This window comes from Lycium ferocissimum, chromosome 12, assembly GCF_029784015.1.
Source record: "Lycium ferocissimum isolate CSIRO_LF1 chromosome 12, AGI_CSIRO_Lferr_CH_V1, whole genome shotgun sequence".
NCBI classification, from domain to species: domain Eukaryota; kingdom Viridiplantae; phylum Streptophyta; class Magnoliopsida; order Solanales; family Solanaceae; genus Lycium; species Lycium ferocissimum.
Genome location: NC_081353.1, coordinates 59125855 through 59146950, shown reverse-complemented (window position 1 = coordinate 59146950; position 21096 = coordinate 59125855). Strand labels below are relative to the sequence as shown.

General features: G+C 35.7%; 1 protein-coding gene across 3 annotated transcripts; it reads right to left on the bottom strand.

The window, feature by feature from the left end:
- Positions 1-279: 279 nt before the first annotated feature.
- On the bottom strand, positions 280-19576 carry LOC132038976 (ADP-ribosylation factor GTPase-activating protein AGD3-like). Of its 3 annotated transcripts, XM_059429486.1 has the most exons (20): positions 18989-19565; positions 17169-17245; positions 15967-16067; positions 15294-15364; positions 14731-14790; positions 13906-13950; positions 12925-12990; positions 12755-12802; positions 12542-12637; positions 12386-12427; positions 10380-10595; positions 10136-10267; positions 9822-10049; positions 9642-9728; positions 9250-9564; positions 7715-7860; positions 7546-7636; positions 4502-4667; positions 4192-4429; positions 280-962 (listed from the first exon to the last, which is right to left on the bottom strand). In XM_059429486.1, exons 1-20 carry the CDS (start codon positions 19067-19069, stop codon positions 848-850), a joined length of 2421 nt encoding a protein of 806 aa, XP_059285469.1. In that variant the 5' UTR covers positions 19070-19565; the 3' UTR covers positions 280-847. The 3 variants fall into 3 exon arrangements, with proteins under 3 accessions (XP_059285469.1, XP_059285470.1, XP_059285471.1); XM_059429487.1 differs by lacking the exon at positions 280-962 and having other exon boundaries at positions 4265-4425; positions 18989-19572; XM_059429488.1 differs by lacking the exons at positions 280-962; positions 4192-4429; positions 4502-4667 and adding an exon at positions 6553-6666 and having other exon boundaries at positions 18989-19576.
- Between the last annotated feature and the right edge of the window lie 1520 nt (positions 19577-21096).

Below are 21096 nucleotides of genomic sequence, written 5' to 3'. Positions count from 1 at the left end.
GCAGTTCCCTATCAACAAGTGATGTTTGCACCTTTGCGGCCGCTGATGCTCATGTCAGACCCTTTCAGTTTATATCTTCGTTACAAACAGCTAGAACTCTGATTTAACATTTTTTTTTTAAAGTTTTAAAAGAAAAACTAAAATAAATTAAGACTCTTATTGCAATACACATACTTTTCAGTACAAATGCAATATGAAACTATCGTTTTCCAACCTCTTGATCTTGGAATGTGAAAGTGAAAGTGAAACCAGCAAAGCAATTTTGAGTACTCCTGGCAATACAAGAAAGCTATATATTGCATATTGCTGATAAAACATTCTTTCATAAAATTGAAACCACTAACAAAGAGCCTCATCTATGATGTCTCATCAATTTCTCCAGCCCTATCACTAAGCCGCTATACCAAAATTTCTCCCACCTAAATATACTAGCTTATTCTGTTTAAACCATCACAATCAATTCAAAGTACAAGTACAACTGCTCCACTGGCTACCTCTTCAAGATCTGCAGAGCTTGGATGACAAAAGAACCCAAAGGGAGAAGAAAAAAATTAATAACGAGAAATACAACAGAAGCAGCTCAATGCATGACGCGGAAATAGCTTAGCCATGTGGTTACTTGATATATAATTCCTAACCTTTGAGATCCGCAGAGAAAAAACATCACTTCTCTGGATCTTTCATTTCATAAGGTTGCATATTTCAAAATTTCCTCTGACAGAATGAAGCTAAGGATTGAACAAGCTCTAGCACTTCCATATAACTCCAAACTTCATTCTTGAAGATAAAACACCCTTAGTGGGATAACGACTAAGAGGTCTACCTCAGCGTGATCTTTGTGCTGGTGCTATCCTATTGCAACTTTCAGGAGGGCAATAATCTCCACATCACCGAGGGCTGATTCCTTGACAAGGTGGAAAGGGGTCTTGCCTTCCTTATCGACAGCTTGTGGATCGGCCCCCCTGTTTGGAAGAAACCATATTGGTTAAGCAACATAGCCAAAAGTTACAAAATTTCAGCAGCATTATGAAAATAATTTAAATTGTCAGTTCAATTTCTGTGGCATTATCTAATTGCCAACATTACTGTAATGCTTTAAATATCAGAACTAACTATATTATCATTTCGAAAACGTCAATTCTTCTCCAAATCTGAGGCCACTATCACTAGAAGAGTTGAAAGTGGGCGAGTACTAAGCAGTAGAACGTTTTGATTCATGTTATACAACTTGAATGTCATTCGCCTTTACAGAGATCATAATCCTCCAGGCAAGTCAAGGGCTAGAACTAGTCAGTTGAGTCGGCTCCTGTTCTGCTATCCGACGAAGTAAAACAGTAATTAACTACCATTTCTTGTCCTTAGTCAGATTCATGGAAGCAGTTTTGATATTTGAGAGCATATTTTGTTATGTTCCAGCTTGGTATGAGAATTTGTGCGGTAAAACCATTAAAAATACTATACAATTCCTGGAGAATCAGTTTCAGTTCATCTACATGTACACTGAACCCAAAACTTTGTCCTTTGTAAAACTACAACAACAACAACAACAAAAACTCAGTAAAATCCGACCAGGTGGGGTCTGGGGAGGGTGGAGTGTACGCAAACCTTACCTCTATCTTATGATAGGTAGAGAGGATGTTTCCGATAGACCCTCGGCTCAAGGAGAGAAAAAGGAAGAGATGAAAAAGAATGAATAATAACAAACAGTAATAATAAGCAGTAATAACAACAAAATAATAAGATAACAAAGTGAAAGAAACAATCAGATAGTACTAGGGATCTAATAATAAGCAAACAAAACAATAATACTACTACTCCTAGTATAGGAAAGCAATTTGTGCGCAACCTACTAACCCTCTACCCTGATACTCGATCTCCACACCCTGCTATCAAGGGTCATGTCCTCGATAAGTTGAAGCTGCGCCATATCCAACCTAATCACCTCTCCCAAGACTAGATATCATAAAACATGAACATCAATAATAATTCTTTTGTTTTATGCTGTGAAAGGTAAATTCTGTAAAACAGTTATGAGACGATCAATGTTAACGTAGACGTGTGGTCATACAAGTTTAGACAAGACTAGGAATGGTCACATATGACAGAAGGTACAAGCAACAAATATAGATGAAAAAACGAAAGAAGGTGTGACAGACCTCCAAATGCATTAGTATGTAGGTGTGACACCATAATGATTGAAGGTGTTAAAAGAAGCTGATGTAGATCTAATATTAGGAGGAGGAAATTGTCACAAAAGACCTTGAAGTTTCTCGAAAGCAATGAGGACTTAGAAAGAGCAGAAACAATGGAAGCAAGTATTGTATAGGCGATACCAACTAATTTGGAACAAGGTTAATCCTTATTGACACACTTAGATTAACCTGGTATTCCACACGAGTCTTTTAAGTTGGCTTAGAGATTATATAACAGTGCAAGTATATATGTGAGATGTGGAGAAGTCTAGTTTTAGAGAATCCCCAATTTGGCCTAAAATACATATATTGGATAGTGGAATGGAACATGCGCAAATGGAGCGGAGTGGATCAAGGATTCGTATAGCCGACTCCAATTAGTTTGTATTGAGGGGCAGTCGTTGTTTGAATGCTTGTTTACACAGTCTTTTCCACGTGGGGCCGGAATCATTCCGGTTTAGATCCCAACTCTTAACTGAGTACCTCCCACCTCAAATGTTTGGGTCATAGTTTATTTTCAATTATTAACATTACTGGTTTTCTCTAAGTTGAATTACTTGTTTCTCTCACAAGTCACAATTTGTTGGTTGGAGTAACAGTTGAAATTGATGTACATATACTCACTAATATACCTTTGTTGTTTCACTGGACAGTCTTGGTTTGACTTCAGTAATAAATTTTACCAATTTTAAAAATGATAAAGAGTCTTGACACTTTAAACTTTTAAGGAACAACACTACCACTTTATGAAAAGAGGCATCCATATTACTAGTGTGTTTGCTTCTACTTGTCAAGAAATTGCTAGAAGTTTATAGCTAATTTTGTATAGAATAGCACCTCTAGTAATTGCAAAATGCGTAGTCTGATTGTGTTTTTCACATGAAGTTAGAACTATGTTGTAAGCCATTCCTTGAGGTTACTGGATGAAGTCCCTTCAATATAAATCTCTTTATACACTTCTAATGATGTTATTATCTTCACTGCTGCTAGTCCAGGCAATGGCTATGATCATATGAATAAATATGTACTCTCTCTAATCATGAGCTTTTACTAGAGATTGTATCGTATGCTAAGTGTTAACTACGAAATATTGATCGTAATAGCAGATTTAATTGAAAACAATGTGCCCACGTAGGTGTGACAAAGGAAAATTTATATGTGGACATTAGATTTAATTGATGAGGGGTAAATACGGCTCTAAAGTTAATGGCAAGGGTAAACATGACCCTAAAGTTGGATGACAAGGGAAAATATATCAATAAAGTATAACGAAGGGCAAATATAACTTATTTGGTGAAAGTACAAGGCCAAATCTGACCATTTTCCGTTGTTATTAAGACCTGTTTTAGTATCGAAAGGTGAAAACATGCAGAGATCCAAACCAGGAGGAGGTGATTTTGATAGTCCACAAAGATTCTGGTATTTGGGTTCTGAAGGTCAAAACCAACCTCATACAGGTTAAGCCCAACTACTTTATCCATGTTAACCCCCCCGAACTGTGCATAGAATATCTGAATGTAACTGAATAACTCATCAACATTTAGAAATAACTAAAGAGAATACCACTCAATTTTAACAGAGGCACATGTTTCAACATGGGAACTTCACATGATTGCTTCAGCTGAATTAAAATTTGACACTTTGTAACTAGTTCATGACTTCATGGTAACTTTGTTAGAGGGTTACAGAGTTCCTGAACTGAACTTGAGATAAGAATTACTACGACCAATAAGATATGTGGCATTACCCAGTAAAAGTACCTCTTCTTTGTGCTTGGAATCACATTTTCTGAACGTAAGCACAATAGCTGTGGACCTCCCTTATGGTTTTAACAATATAAATATGTAGGACATGTTAACCTATATTGTGAAACTCCTTAGAAACTTTTATGCAAATGCACATGCCTAGACATCAGCCTTACTGCAGAAATTTTATTATCAAACTGAATATACAAATAAGAAAGGAAGGACTAGCACTGGTCTTCGAATCAGAGGATTACCTTGAAAGTAATAGTTTGGCAATTTCGGTTCTTCCTCTTAAAAAACTATGATGCAGCGGGATCTGACCACGCGAATCACAAGCATTTATGTTAGCACCATGCTGCAGAAGCAGCTCCACCATGCCAATATCAGCAGTTTGGCAGGCTAGGTGAAGCAGGGAACAGCCATCAAGAAATTCATCAGAGGAACGATCTTCACTTCCACTTTGTGGATTCAAAGAACTTGAACAATCACTGCCTAAGAAATCGAAGTTATAATCAGGGTTTGCATGTCAATGCAATCTCTATAATTCACTAACGAAAGACGTACCAAGCGATGCTTGCCCGTAACCTGCATTAACATCTGCTTGATAGACAACAATGAGACGGTATACAGTTTTCTTGTCATTTTTACGGACACCTTCCCACAACTGATGTGCCACAGAAAGCAGGTGCCTACTGTCTGCCACTTTGTGAACAAAACTTTTTTCTGCATACTGCAGCCATAAGAAGACTTAGCAAGCGAAGAAGAAGGGTGAGGAGTTAAACGAGGTGAAGTGTATTAAAGATGATTCTCATTAAGGGTTGACAGAAGATAACGAGATCAAGGAGAGATGGAGAGACTATTTGATCAGGGTGAGGAGTTAAACCAGGTGAAATGTATTAAAGATGATTCTCATTAAGTGTTGACAGAAGATAACGAGATCAAGGAGAGATGGAGAGACTATTTGATCAATTGTTCACCTAGAACCAAGAGAATAACATTTTAGACCTCCACACATCTGTAAACAATATAAACTTTAGCTGCACTAGTAGAATTAGGTCGACAGAGGTAAAAGATGCCATGAAAACTATGAGGATTAGAAAAGCTTGTGGTCCAGATAGTATATTATAGAGGTTTGGAAGTGTCTTGGAGAGGTCAGAGTAGAATGACTCGCAAGCTATTCAATGCTATACTACGACGTAAGGATGCCCGATGAGTGGAGGAAGAGCAACCCTAATTCCGATTAATAAGAACAAAGGAGATATTCAAGTAGTGGGAATTACCGTGACATTAAACTCATGAGTCATACAATGAAACTCTGGGAAAGAGTGATAGAGCGTAGACTTAGGAACACGACAAGAGTAAAAGGGAACCATATTGGATCTACGCCAAGTAGATTTATAACGGAGGATATATTCTTGCTAAAAGATTGACAAAAATCTATCGCGAAAGGAAGAAAGATCTACACATGGTGTTTATTGACCTAAAGAAAGCATATGTAGAGTACCACAAAGGTTCTTCGTGGGTGATGGAGGAAAAAAGGAATTCATATTATATATATAAATGCCATAGAGGACAGGTATGAAGGAGCCACCACTAGTGTGAAAACAATAGTAGGTGATACATAGGAGTTTTCAATAACGGTGGGTTTACACCGGGGATCAACGTTGAGCCTCTACTTGTTTGCCCTAGTTATGGACGAGCTAACCAACACAATGCAAGATGAGGTCCTGTGATGTATGTTATTTGCTGATAATCCTGTGTTAATTAATGAAGTAGCGAGGGAAAGTGTGAACTACGGAGAAGTACCTTAGAAAAGGGTTTTAGGATAGTAGAAGTAAGACTGAATACATGCGTTGGAGGTTTAGTCAGTGTGAGAAGAGAGAAGTCAAGGTAAGACTGCACGCGATTGCGGTGCCAAAATGGAAACTATGTAGATATCTAGGCTTGTTTTACGAGAATGGAATGATAGATGAAGATGATACTCATAAGATTAAAATCAGATGGTTGAAATGGAGAAGTGCTACCGGGTGCTATGTGATAGAAGGATACCAAACTGAGGTGAGTTCTATAGAACAACTATAAGACCGACAATGTTATATGGTACTGAATGTTGGGCTGCTAAAGTCCAACATATCCACAAGATGAGTGTTGCGGGGATGCAGATGCTAAGATGGATAAGCAGTCGTACAAGATTAGATAAGATTAAAAATGACCTTAGTCGCTTGAGATGGTTTGTACATGTCCTATAGATGCATCGCTCCATAGGTGTTAAACTATGGTAAGTGAAGGTGTTAAAAGGGGACAGCGTAGACTTAAATCACATGAAAGAAAGTTGTCTTGAAAGACCTACAAATCCTTCGTATAACCAATGCAGACTTAGCTAAAGACAGGCATAATGTAAGAAAAAGATCCATATAGGTGATATGTACTAGCTGAGAATAAGTTTTAGACTTGTTAGAGAGCTTCTAATATAATAATAATAATAATAATAATAATAATTATTATTATTATTATTATTATTATTATTATTATTATCATTATTATTATTATTATTATTATTATTATCAGTTTATATATATAAGTTATTTTTCACTTTTATTTTATTTGTATGATGATGATATGGAACGAGCTTAAATGAAGTGGGGATTCGTAATAAAGCCGACCATGGCTTGCTTGGGACTGAGGCATAGTTCTTGTTGTTGCTTCATGGCACTAGAAAGTATGGAAATCTGCAATTGTGTAAGATCATAAGAATATGCAAGGCCATTAATCGCCTAAAATGGTTGTAGCACTTCACTAGAGGATCTAAGTTAGCAGGCCAGACGAAATACTCCCTGCCCAGCGGTATCAAAGGCTGGGAAAGTTCTTCAGTTATCGCACCTGGAGCAGCCAAACAGATGCTGCAAATTATAGCAGCCATACCATAGATGGTTCCACACGCTATGCTATGAACTTTAAGTAGGAGAGAATTAAGTCCCAGATAAGCCTATGCTAATATTAGGTTGCCCACATGGGCATAATGTGCAGTGGCAGTCCACTAATCAGGTGCAGCAGCCCTATAGGAGAAGGCTCATGAGTATGATGTAGAAGTGGGAGATAATAAGCATGATAAAATGCCTACATAATTAGTGAGTCGACAGGAGGGGCATAATGTGCAAAATCCACCAATCTGCTGACATTAAGGGTTAATCAAATGATTGAACCGGAGGGATAAGCTAAAAGTATCGACTATAGAGGAAAACAAATACTCCCTCCATTTTAATTTATATGAGGCAAAGTTTGAATAACACAGAGTTCAAGAAAGAAATGAAGACTTTTGAAAAATGTGGTAAAAAACATTCCATAACATTTGCGTGGCTATAAGACTTTTGAAACTTGTGGTAAGCATTCCACGACATTTGTGTGGCTATAAAAGCCTCTCATTAGGGATAAAATGGGAAATTCAGGTTAAATGTTTCCAAATCTAGAAAGCTGACATTCTTTTTGGAACGGTCTAGAAAGGAATATTGCCACGTAAACTGGAATGGAGGAAGTAATATTTAAGATGTGAAGCTGTTCCAAAAAGACAGAAGCGGCTTAGAGAACATGTTAACTATTTGTAGTGGTACCTTTGCATGGATAAACTTCTCCTTCACTGAAATATGGTCATCGTCACTGGGTTTGCAAAAGAACTGTTTGTGTTTATGGGACTCCAAAAACCTAGAGCAACCAGTTGATAGTTTTCAATAAAGAAAACCAATGGAAATAAATCAAATCGTACGGAATTTTCGAAGTTACCGCATTGGTATTTCATCTGCCTGAAAAGTTCTTCTTGGATGCAACAAACCCTCCCAAATAGAATTCACAAACACATTTCCAAGTGCCTGGAATAGGGTTATGACTGAAGGCTCCCATACTTTAACATCAAGTGCCAAGGATCTTACCTAATTTCAAAGTAGCAGTTCAGCTGTAAGAAATATTTCAACTTTTGCGTAATCATCTGTAAATGCTCTATAAATTGCGACGTTCTAAGCAAGTCCAGTGCATAATAAAGCAGTGTAAGTATTATCCATCCAACTAGATCAGGGAAATGGGCAAAGGACTTCTCCATCCAATTTTCTTTAGGGTTTTTCCTTTGGATACTCCAAAATAACAGAATATAACTAAGCTCTTACTTTCCACTTCCAATTATCTGTCTCAATATTTTCAATAATCATCATTTATATTAAAATTAAAGGCCATGTAAATCTGGATTTATTTTGATGCTAAGGACAACTGGTCTAAACATTATTTTTGGGGAATAGAATAAGAAACAATATATACAAAAACTCATATATTTTAAACTAGGAAACAGTAGAACAATGACTATTAACCTGGGAATGATCAAGTGGACAACCCCTTCCATAAGTTTAAAAATAATGAGATCGAATACAATTATAAAAAGTATAGTATCTTAGCCATCTCCCCCCTCTCACTCTCCTATCCTTTAGGCTATCTAGGTAGTTCAAAGTTTCAGTGGCAATAGGAGTTCCTAACATGGCATCAAGAAGTTGAGTAGTTGTAGATGAGCTATGTCTTTTTTACCTAGGTCTCTCATATCGGCAAAAGTTCTGATTTTCTTATCCTTACTTTTGAACTAATCTCCACTAACTTAGCTGCTGAACCAGTACAGAGAGACGCATTGAAACTATGACTAACAATCACATAATTATTCAATAAGCTTGAATTTTGAAACTATATTCGCGTTTTTTATGAAACAGGTAAGGATACTATATTCATGTTTTTTGAGCACTACAGTTGATAATGTCTAGTTTCAAAGAACCTAAATACCTTCATAAACAAATTATTCACCGCCACTAGAATGAGATGGGCTCAGAATGGGGTGGAATAGTATTAAGGATTCATATAGCCCCCAACTAGTTTTGGATTGAGGTTTAGTTAATTGATTGATATATTGTCATGTCTTAGGCATGCAAGTGGTTCTAATTAGTTACCAGGTATATGACTTACACTATGTATTCCACAAAGAATCCTTTGTCTTCTCATCACCTGAGTTATCTAGATACTTCCAGAATAAACATCGGATTTTCTAGCTTGGCTATATTCCCCACATATACTCTTGAATTTTTTTCCTATTTTTATAGAATAGAAACACTACACAAACACATAATCTGATAATGAATATCAGAAAACATGTGTGGTTTAACATGAAGGCAGGGCCTTTTACTAGGGAGAAATTTAGTAAGCTGTTCTGCCCCTAACAAAAAACAGAGTAGAGAAAAATTATTACAAAGTAAGAAGCTTGGTTGAGAAAAGCAGAAACCTTGACTTGCCTTTGATACATGTACACCAAGGTTACGGTGAATGCCAGAACATTCAATGCATATAAGAATACCAAGATTCAAAGAAGCCCAGTCTGGTTCAGGAGCACCACAATCGGCACATTTATCATTCCCAGGTATCCTCTTCAGTGCATCAGTTTGTTTCTCTATTTTCATGATGGTGAGGTTTGATGCACTTTTGGATTGGCGTATGGAACTCCTTGCAATGAAATCCCTCCCAGATGTGCACTCTTCAATTGTTCTTTGATCATGACTGGTCGGACTTCCTATAGACCTACTTTTGGTAGTGGGACTCAAAGAGAAATGCTGACAACATGAACCAGTATCATTAGGAAGCAACAAAAATCGGAACTGGAGTAACAATATCAATGTTAATATTTTACCCTTTCAGGTGTCTGGGAACTCAGCAACGAGGTAATAACTCCTGTTATTTTTTCTATCCAGTCCATTTGTTCTGCTGAGCTCTCTGCCTAAATGGTCAAAAGATAGAACTTTACTGAGAACTGTTAACAACATATTATGTTGAGAACAAGTTCTCTCAATACAGCTCTTGCTTAGTTCACCTGCAAAGTATAACTCTTTGTTGGTGAAATTATTCTGAAGCAAAATCTGAGATCTGATTGCTCTGCATCCGCTTTTATTGTTGATGTCAGTAGGTTCACAGTGCGACGTGCAACAGGTTTTTCATCATGTACACCTCCATGATAATGAGAAGAAAGCCAACTACTCCGATGCGCTGCTCCCAGTTCTGAGGAAGAGTTTCTATGTGAAGAGAGTGGATTGGAAGATCCCTGAACGTGCATCATCCACATTTGAGCAAGCATAAATAGTGGCTGGAAGAACTTGCCTAAAAAAACCATTTTATCTGATAACTTACAGAGGACCTGCTCTTTTGTGTTCGATAATAGTACAGCATTCCTCTGCTATCTAGAACAAAGAATCTTCTCTTCCAGTCACCTCTTAAATTAGAGGAACGCTTTGACAGATACCCTTGTTTTATAGTTTCTACCTACACTATTGAAATCTTAGCTATAAAAATAGTAAGCAAGAAGAGATTTCAGAAGAAATAACAAGAATCTTAAAAACAGCAGAGAGTAGGGATGCGGCCTCAAAGCATGTACCTTTCCTTCTGCAGCAGACTGCATTACTGCCTCTATCACTTTTTGAGAACTTCTGGAAGAATGTTGTGAGATGTCAGCAGTTGAAGAACTGTGAGGACCATTTAATGACCGCCTGCTTTCTTGATCAACTTCCCTCCTATACTCTTGCATCTTTTCATTGAGAACTGCCTGCTCATGTGTGGAACTCTCTCTAGCCCTTTGTGCAAAGGCCAAGACCTAGTATATCACAGACGTCAAACCCCATTAAAGTAGAGACAAGTAATTGAAAGATGCCATAAACCTACAATGAATTCAGTATCTCATTGAAGTAAACTTTCTCTATGAGCCAGTTTGGCTTAGCTTAAAAAAAGTGGCTTATAAGTTGGTTTGACCAAAAAACAGCTTATAAGCCAAAAAAAATAAGCTGGCTTACCCCAACTTACTTTTTTGGACTTATTCTAAGCACTTTTTTAGCTTATAAGCTGGTTTGCCAAACACCTAAAAAAACCAAAAAACAGCTTATAAGCTGGTTTGACCACTTACAAGCCAATCCAAACGGGCTCTATGTTGTATACTACCAAACTCACTATGAGTAACAAATTCACAGAAAAAGAAGGATTCACCAGCAGAACATTCAGCTCAGGTCAGTCAAGAAAGTAATATTTCATAGAAACAGAGAAAAACTGAAAATTTTAATAATCACGTTAGCTCTTGATGATTAAGAAGTCAAAACTGCTCCACTGCATATCTAGCAATCTTGGGACTGACAATGGAGTATATAGTCATCCAGTTAGCCATCCCCGCGACTCTAATAACTGAGAAAGTTCCCCAACTTACCAGTTTTTGGTTTACCCCTTCAACACTTCAAACACAACCCAAAAATCAAAGTCTGATGGACAGGCACTACATTAGAATGCAAAGTTCGGAATTTTTCTTAGTAATTTAGAATAGAACAAGTAATCAAATAGAAGAGAATGTATAGCAATTTCCATCTCAAGATTTAGAAGATCTTTTGTTGATATATTCCTTTTATGAATACGGCTTGATGAGCAATGGCACAAAAGTCCGCCCAAAATAACTGAAAATACAGATTGCAAACTAGAGTGAGGCTTAACACACCAGTATGTCGAAACTTAGATCTTAGCCTTTTTTTTTTTTTTACAAAAGGAGGATTTAAAGATGCTTCTTTCCTGAATTGTCTCAACTACGCTGATGTCAACTATCTACAATCTCTCCAACCCTTTAAGGCAGTTATGCGGTTGCAAAATCAATTTAACAAAGATCAGCGCGTGCGATTTCAGTGTATGGTGTTGACCCTGGTTACTAGTTTAAAGAATCAAAGAAGTTGTTTTTACATCTTCTTAATTTCGTCGAGAGAAAATAATGACATCCCTAGGCTCAAAACTAAAATGAAATATATTAACCCCTCAAACCTCTCCAAGACCACATGAGATCCCATGCACTAACAAATAGAGGAAAGCCAATGGAGGAAATGGTTTGATCAATTTGGCTTTATCAGTTCAAAATTTTCTCCAAATCCTTGCGAGTGTGTTTTTGGCACGTGGTGCTGTCTAAGTTCTACTAGAGTATAAATCTAAAAACAAAGAGTTCCTCTTCTTATGCTGTCTACAGAAGAGAAGAGAAAAGGAGCAGCACGTTCACCTCATCATGATGTAATGATAACAGAGCTGGAATACACAACAAAATTTGTAATTTAGTTTGTTTTTCTTGTGGTCTAATATGAATATCAATATGCATGTGCGCAATGTATTCCATGGTTATTATACCTGTTTATTTTATGGAAATCGAAGCTCACAATGAGTGTCTTTAATAGATAATTGAAGAACATATATTATATAAACATTTTGAGGGAGATCTATAAGTCACTCGTGATTTCATGAAACTGAACACAACAATTTACTTCAATGAAAATGCACCTGTTACCGCCCCTTCCAATCTAAAAAGGTGGAATGCCTTCATGGAAAAAGGAGAGTACAGAAATATTATATCACAAGTAGAATAATAACCTGATTGACATAAGGCTCCAACTGATGCAACAGTTCATAACCCTGTACATGACGTAGTATCTCATATTCAGCCATGATGCACTCCATAATATGAATAACTCTTATATTTCGTCATTTCAAGACCTGTTTACCACTCAAAAGAAAACAGAACATGACCTGTTTGAAATACTGAAGATGAGCATCCATTGTCAAGCTAACAGATTCCAAGAATTCATACTTCTTTTTGGCCTCAACAGAAGAAAGAGCTGCAACCTGCTCTTATGTTGACGTATTGCAAATATTAGATCATTGCTATTTGTCACTGAATCACTATTTAGTTACTGACTCCCAAAGAAGGGAATTGAATGATTCCAAATTAACTTAGTTTACCAGATTAAAGCGGGTATGCTCAAAAGCTGACCTTGCATAATAAAGTTCCTGGAACAGCTCTACACCGAATTAGAATTTGACAACGAATTTCTACCCATAAAACTACCTGATCAATCAATAACATAAATAGGGAAACTGATCTTCAATTTTAAGAACAAATATTTGGGTACCTCCTCAATGGCAAAAGTTATATCCGTCCTAGTATTTTTCCTCAACGATAGGAACTTCTCTCGGACCTGAACAAAGGCAATTTTCATACAGTACAGGGTGATTTTCATTTGCTATAAATCAAACAAATGTCAAGATATTTCCTAATGTTTAGACTTGGGAGCAAGAAGTGGAAAAGCCATCCTTTTGTGCTGGATCGTGTAACCAAGCATATTAGGATCTTGAACATCATTGCAGAAAGTAAATATGCAAAGATCCATTTTCTTGAAAATCTCCATTATGAAAGGATAAGTTTACTGGATCAAAATCTTTCAATGTTTGACAATGTAAAAAAGGAAATCTTTTCCAACAAACAGCAAAACCAACTCTATCACTCTGCATCCGCTATCCTTTAAGCAATGGTATTTTGGATTGCTAGTTAAGTCCGCCATTTCAAAGGGAAAGAAAATGTATAAAATTAGGCAACAATTACATTTAGTTTCAATTGGAAGTCACTCCGTTATAAGATTTTGGATTTGCCAAATTGAATGAGTTATTATCACAAAAACATGCAAGTCAACCACAAGACAGATATACAATGTGACTTAAGGGATGTTATAACCACCTGATCATAAGCCTGGTAAATATGCAAAGATCCATTTTCTTGAAAATCTCCATTATGAAAGGATAATTTTACTGGATCATAATCTTTCAATGTTTGACAATGTAAAAAAGGAAATCTTTTCCAACAAACAGCAAAACCAACTCTATCGCTCTGCATCCGCTATCCTTTTAGCAATGGTAATTTGGATTGCTAGTTAAGTCCACCATTTCAAAGGGAACGAAAACGTATCAAATTAGGCAACAATTACATTTAGTTTCAATTGGAAGTCACTCCGTTATAAGTTTTTGGATTTGCCAAATTGAATGAGCTATTATCACAAAAACATGCAAGTCAACCACAAGACAGATATACAATGTGACTTAAGGGATGTTATAACCACCTGATCATAAGTTACATCAGCTTTGTCAAAACGCTTCCGAGCTTCCTGAAAGTTTTGGAAATTCATGCAACATCAAGCAAAAGATGCATGTATATATGAATCGTGCAAGGTAAGCGTGGGAGAAAAGCAAAAAGAAATGTATATGGATGATATGGGAAAATTGGGGTATTTATGATCAGATTGGAATGGTAAAATATAGGTTGAGTAAGAAATATATAAAAAACTAACCCATTGAATGTTATAGGTGGATCAAATGGGTTCAATTCAACCCACTGATAATTTATTTCCACTTCGAAATGCCCTTCCCTAAATCATTTTTAAGCCACTATGCCCCATTCAGTAAATAAAGAAATCTATTAACCAAGAAAAAGTATGCAATAGCTCTGAAAAATGGAAATGATTTGTCTATCTAGAGTAGTTGCTTGTTAAACGAAACAAAAATATAAAAGTAGCCTGATGAAAATCCTTAGGGACCCAAGAAGATGAAATGTTCTGGAGAGACAGCTAGTTATTGAGAATGGAATAATGTCCTTCAAATTTAAGAAAAATAAAACTTGAGTTTTTACTCCTTTTTTTTTTTTTTTTTTTTTTTTTTAATGGGGGCTTTTACATCCTCTATTCTAGATAATTCAGGTTTTCATTAAAATCCTTTTTTAAAACATTATATGTATTTTCTGATTAAATCAGGTAAAATGATCTAAAACAAGCAAGCCCTCAACCAAAAATATCTAACGAAAGTAAAGAAAGTTCCGATGGACTCAACATTCGTATTAATGCCATACTAGCTGTAGATATAAGATTTGAAGCAGAAGTTATGAGTGGTACCTTTACTTGATGATCAATGCTAGCCATATGTAGTAGTCGATCATTTAATATTTGCTCTACCTAAGAAAATAAGCTGACGATGTCAGTAGAAGATCCCAAGCAGATATTTCAGAAGTCACACTATATATATATATATATATATATATATATATATATATATATATATATATATATATATATATATATATATATTACCCCTCCCCCAGGAGATCCCCCTTTTTGCTCCCTTGGTGACTCGAACTCGCAACCTTCGGGTTGGAAGTGGAGGGTGCTTACCATCTGAGCAATCCCCTCTTGTCAAGTCATGCAATAACTTAGACCATGTCACAAGAAAATATCAGCTAGACCTCAGAATTCTTAGAATAGATAAATACACTTCCAAAGTTCGATGGATAAAAAAGTTAAAACACTTTAAGTAATGCAGCACATTTACCAAAAATGTATGCATAGAAATATGGGAAACAAACATGACCATGCAGAACAGAAGACTTTAAACCACCTCTAACATTTCGATAAGTAGCATAATAGCTGAACTACAGATAATATAGGGAGGCAACTGCTACCTGTGACCGAAGAACTTCTTTGAATGTTCCAATTTCTCTCAGAGCGATAGCAAATTTTACCATATCAGGGCCTAAGTATGCAAATCACGTGTATCAATATTAATTGGCTGAGGAACTTGACACTAGATTTTTTTTGTTAGGTAGAAGTACAGCTTTCTGGGGGAAATGAATACTATATTTGTAAACAAGTAAATTGAGCTTGATAAGGATAGCAGAAGATGCAAGTATGTCCCATTCACCTTTTAACTTTTAGCCAATAACAGAGACACTAGAACTTGATTAAGAAAAATTAGTGGTAACAGAAATTCATGACTCAGACTTCGAAAATCCCTATAAACTTTTTGCGGAAAAGTAGTCCCAGGTACTAGAAAAATACTTCTCATGAGAAATGCTGTTTTTTGTTGGTCATAAGTGTCCTCTAGATTTCAGTACCAGTTTCTCAAAAAAAAAAAAAAAAAAAAAAAAAAAAAAAAAAAAGAAGTGTCCTCTAGATGATGCTTGTAATGATGTCTCCACAACTGCAAGGTGCAAGCTCTATAAGTATAAGATTAAAGTTTCTCATGATGCCCGTGTTTTTGTTTTTTGTGTTTAATGATGACTTCCCCTGAATGTCTTCAGAAGAACAGATCAATTATATGATAAGATGTCAGAAAAAATAAAGGGAAAACAGAACCTCCAAATGAAACAGCAACAGAATCACCATGCGCTCCTCCAAAGGTTTCAAGAGAACTGGCAAAAGCTATGTCTTTATCATATGCTTCCCCAAGCCCTTCTCTATAAATTGGAAAAAAAGAATGAATCAATCTTACAAGCAACACTATACTTGTGAAAGAGTTAAGGATTATTTCTGGGATAAAATCTTACTAAAACATCAACTTCAAACTTTGATGTTTGGCAACATCCTTGAAAAGGAGATAGTATAACTAATTGCATTAATCATATCACATAATGGTGCAACTTTCTTTTCTGCTTGGGGATCAAATCTTCTCTGTTGCACTTCCACGACTATCCATTTTCTTTAACTACATAATTGACTTATTTATTCTCCTCATCAATACCCTAATCACAACCACTCGGAAGAACCCCCATTCCGGTCATGTTAGGACATGGAAAATCCTTCCCTTTCTTTTTTATTTTAATGTAGTCCCTCATGGTGTATGTTATCTTAAAACCTACAGATTAAGGATGTACTCTCGGCAGAAAGCCATAAATGCACTAATATAAGACTCTGTCTGAACTTTTGTACACGTTGATTGAGCACAATGTGACTGATTATACATTCTTGCAAGGTGCTATGCCAAGGGAAATATTTCATGAAAAATTGGTGAAACACATCTTCCTATCCCCCTAAAGGAATTGTTGGGTATGGATTACTAAGATCAAAACGTCTAATTTTCAGTGTAAATGTGAACAGAAACCCAGAAACTACGTAAAAGTACAGTAAATCACAGATTCATAGAGTCAAAATGTTTTAAAAATCATAGTTAATGAAAAAATTGTTTGACACTCCTAGTATTTGTGCCATATAATATGGGATAGAGGGAGTATAACCAGATATGACTATAACTTTGGGGCTATGATAAAATAAGGATGGTTAGGCTTTACGCAGTTGTTTTCTGTCTGTTAGAAGATGATGTATGAACTGATATATCTTCACTAGAGTTGTGTTTCTTATGTGCAAAATAGTTAAAATATTTTTTGTTGCTAGAGCTTTGTTATTAGTTTCTTGTTTTAATTCATACAGGCCCTCCTCTCTTCCAATCTTTGCTCTCTCTTCTCTGTTGATACCTTTTTACATAGAACCACTTAATAATGAAGCGTTCCATGCAACATAAATATGAAAACAAGTTGATAGAGCAAGATGAAGAGACTTACGTGTACTTTCTGCATCCTTTATAGAACTTTAGACATTTATCCCTCAACGTTTCGGCATCTTCCTCATAAGCTTGAATCTGTTACACCAAGTACAAAACTTAAGGATACACACTTGTGGTCAGAGAAAAGTAAGAAAAGATTAGACTATTTCTTGTGACTACAAATATCCATATGAAACTAAAACACACCATGGAAAAGGCTTGCAAATTTCTGCTGCAGCAGACACATCAAACTGCTACTATTACTTTCATATGCTCATTTTACGCAAAGGTGCTTGCATTCTGTTCTTCACATACCAATCCAATCTATCCCGTGTATGCGTAAGTTTCTATTGAAGAGAATGTTAATTTATATGCTTAACACGATTCATGAGAAATAGCTGTTATTAGTTCTGTGTTAATTAAGTATTGCCAAATTAGTGTCAAGTGCATCTAGAAAATCATTCACACTGGACAAAGTACACCCACTTAGCATCTAACCGTAGACTGTATAAGCATAATACGTTGCATTTGAATCTTGGGCAACATGTTTCCATGCTGGTAACAAGGAAAACAAGTGTGCCACTGGCCCTATTTCTCGGTTATATGGAAAAAGTCTCCATTAATGGGAAGATCATCCTGGCAAACCTCTTGTTCTATACACAATAAATCCTTGGTTCCTTCTCCAAAACACCTTAATTGTGATAACCTCTTATATCACACCAGGCAAACCAGTGTCAGCAATTGCACTCCAACAAAGACAAGGTTATCGATACAGTGTTTTCTAATAATTCCATGTTTGGTTGGTCAAAATTTTTGGAAAACATTTCCGCTAGGAAAACAAGTTACTTAAAAATGAGGAAAATGACTTCCCTAGTGGAAGTAGGGAAAACAAGTTCCACAAGTGACATCCCACATTGACTGGGTCCTCCCCAGTCCCCACCCTCCAACACACCTCACCCCATAACCCTCATCTCCACCACCCCACACCCCTACCCTCAGTCTCACCCCCATAGTATTTGTCTAGATTATATATAAATGCTTTTAAAATAATATTTTTTGCTTACGTACCGAATACAAGAAAATAAGTAAGAAAATCACTTATTTTCCGGAAAACATGTTCCTTCATACAGAACACACCCAGAGTGTCGACGTGCATCATTTTTTGAAAAGGTAAATCAATTTTATCTGATTAGCATCCACTGAATGCTCATAGATATTTACAGAAAAAAAAACGTCACGTTACAGTGTCCAATTCATAAGTACATTAACTTTCTCAACATATTATACCTCAACTCTTAAACAGTTTAAAAAAAAGAAAAAAAGGAAATAGAGAAGTGTGCATTATTTAAAACGGAAACTATTTGTTTTAATATTGACAACTATAAACCTCAAAAAGTCAAAGTTTCTACTACTTTTCGTGAAGGTGTTTGAATAGGCACGGAATTTAAGGATAAAAAGGAAGACTTTTAAAATGTGTGGTCCAAAATAAGTCATAGATATCTGTGTGACTATCTATAATGAGAAGTTTAAAGTTAAATTGTTACTAAATATATAAAAGTGTCATTCTTTTTTGGACTGATTAAAAAGAAAAGAGTGTCACGTAAATTTTGACGGAGTAATAAAATAAGAGTACTCAAAGGGTGATTACTCATCATCCTTCATCTACATCATATTGTAAACCTTAAACAAAGGGAAAGGTTCAACCAAAATTCATGGATTTCTGGATCATGAATTCATTGAGCAGAAATAAAGTTACTTCTTATCAACTATTACGTGCACACTAAATCATCACCACCAAAGATAAAATGCTAAAAGTTTAAAGACATGATTTTGTTTTACCTGCTGACGGAACATGGGGGAATCATCAAGCCTGGCGAACATCATACCACCCTGCATTTGAACCAAACCAATATCTCTCATTCTAACAACTAAAACACTATACCCAATACTAGCTGACCAATCAAATACATGATTCCCAGGCTTGCATAATCTTGAAATCAAATGGTTTCAAGAAAATAGGAAGAGAAAGAAGGAAAGATGGTAGGAAGTGAGATTAGTGTTTTAAGGGATATTAACGAAAATGAAGCAAATGGGGACCAAAGTGCGATATTTCATGGCTGTCACTCAAATACTATGCATAACATCAATCACTTTCTTTTGTCATTTGGGGGGTTGGTTTTGATTAATAATGCATTCAAGATCAAACCCAATTTTAGAATGATGATTTCAACTGTCCACTGCGCGCCATGCGCATGCCTCGCTTTCTTTAGTCCATTCCATGATTTTCTTTTCCTATTTTCCTTACAATACCATAATAAAATTTAGTCTCCTTCTACTAGCGCTTTTCGAATTTCGGGAGAATGTAAATTTTATTTTAAAAATCTAGATTATATATCTAAATTCACGGTCAAAATTAAGAAACTTAATTTTAAAATTCAAGTTATGTCATATAAATTGTGACATCGGAAGAACTCCGCTGTCTCAATTTAAGTGTCTTAATTTGACTGTTACAAAGTTTGAGGATTAAAAAAGAGATTTTTAAATCTTATAGTTCTAAATTAAATATGCGTGTAATGTATTAAAATATTTGTTGAATCTTATGGTTTTAAACTTGTCGTGAATATGTTTGAATTGTCAACTTACTAAATATAAAAAATAAACTTTTTTTAAAACCGATCAAAAAAAAAAATAAGACACTTAAATTGAAACACAAAAAATATTAATTATGATAAAACCACGGATCTGGGGACGTGTCATGGCCTACACAATTGGGATCAAAGGGAACGACCTCACTCAGCATGAAGTGGAATCAGTACTGGTTAAAAAGTTGGGCGAAACCCTCACAAATTCGGCGTTAAACTGTACTTTTGTCTCAAAACTGTATAGGGGCATTCACAAAATTAGCTGGTGCCTTCATTAAAGCACATACCGAGGCCTAAAAGGTTGAAAACTGATGGGGGGCATCTTTAAAACGGAAAAGGGCCAAAATTATTCCTGAATTTTGAAAAATATATCAACTTCCGTTATCTTTGCCAATTATATCTGCTTGATTATCTTTAAAACGATTATTCTTCTTATTACAGCGTTGCCACGTGACTTAAATTTATAGCCTTAAATTATTTTACCCTCAAATAATTTTTTACTCACTAAAATAACTCAATCCGACCCGAATTTTTTTTTTTCAGCAAAAATAATACGGAATTATTTTTATATTTTTTTTGAAAAATTATCCGTATTATTTTTGCTTGAAAAAAAATTGGTCGGATTGAGTTATTTTAGTGAGTAAAAAATTATTTGAGGGTAAAATAATTTGAAGAGACGCTTAATGCCAATGTATGACAACCGGAAAAGTATAATTGACCCCATACAAGATAATAGAAGTATAATCGCCCTAAAGATAACGGGCGGTATTGAATGAACTATTTTTCAAAGTTCAAGGGTAATTTTGACCCTTTTCCGTCTTTAAAATTAAGCAAGGCCCTACAAAGTTGTTCGATCGAGAAATGATGCTACTACCAAAGGTCTAAGACAGTCCCTTACAAACTCTTTTTAATTTTATGACCTTTTTATAAGAGATCTTAATTTTTTTTTATGTAAGAGATATGAAAAAAGCACAAACGAAATCTGAAAAAGACATTTTTTTTAATTAAAATTGTAAGAGGCCAAGAGATCATATTTCCTCGCTTATTTTCGCATACAACTTGAACGTAAATAGTTTGGAGGTTTCAGGTGGCATGCCATCCACCTCATCAGAATGTTGGTGCCACGTGAAATTGGGTGTCCACTTTGGATATTGATGTGATTCTTCGAGTTAACAAAGAATGGAATTTATAAGGATTTTGATCTTGAAGCGATTTGATGGGCATATTTCGAGAAACAAACATATCTTGTCACGAACCAATCAGAGGGCCATAACGGACACCCGAAGCTAACCTACCGAGCACCTC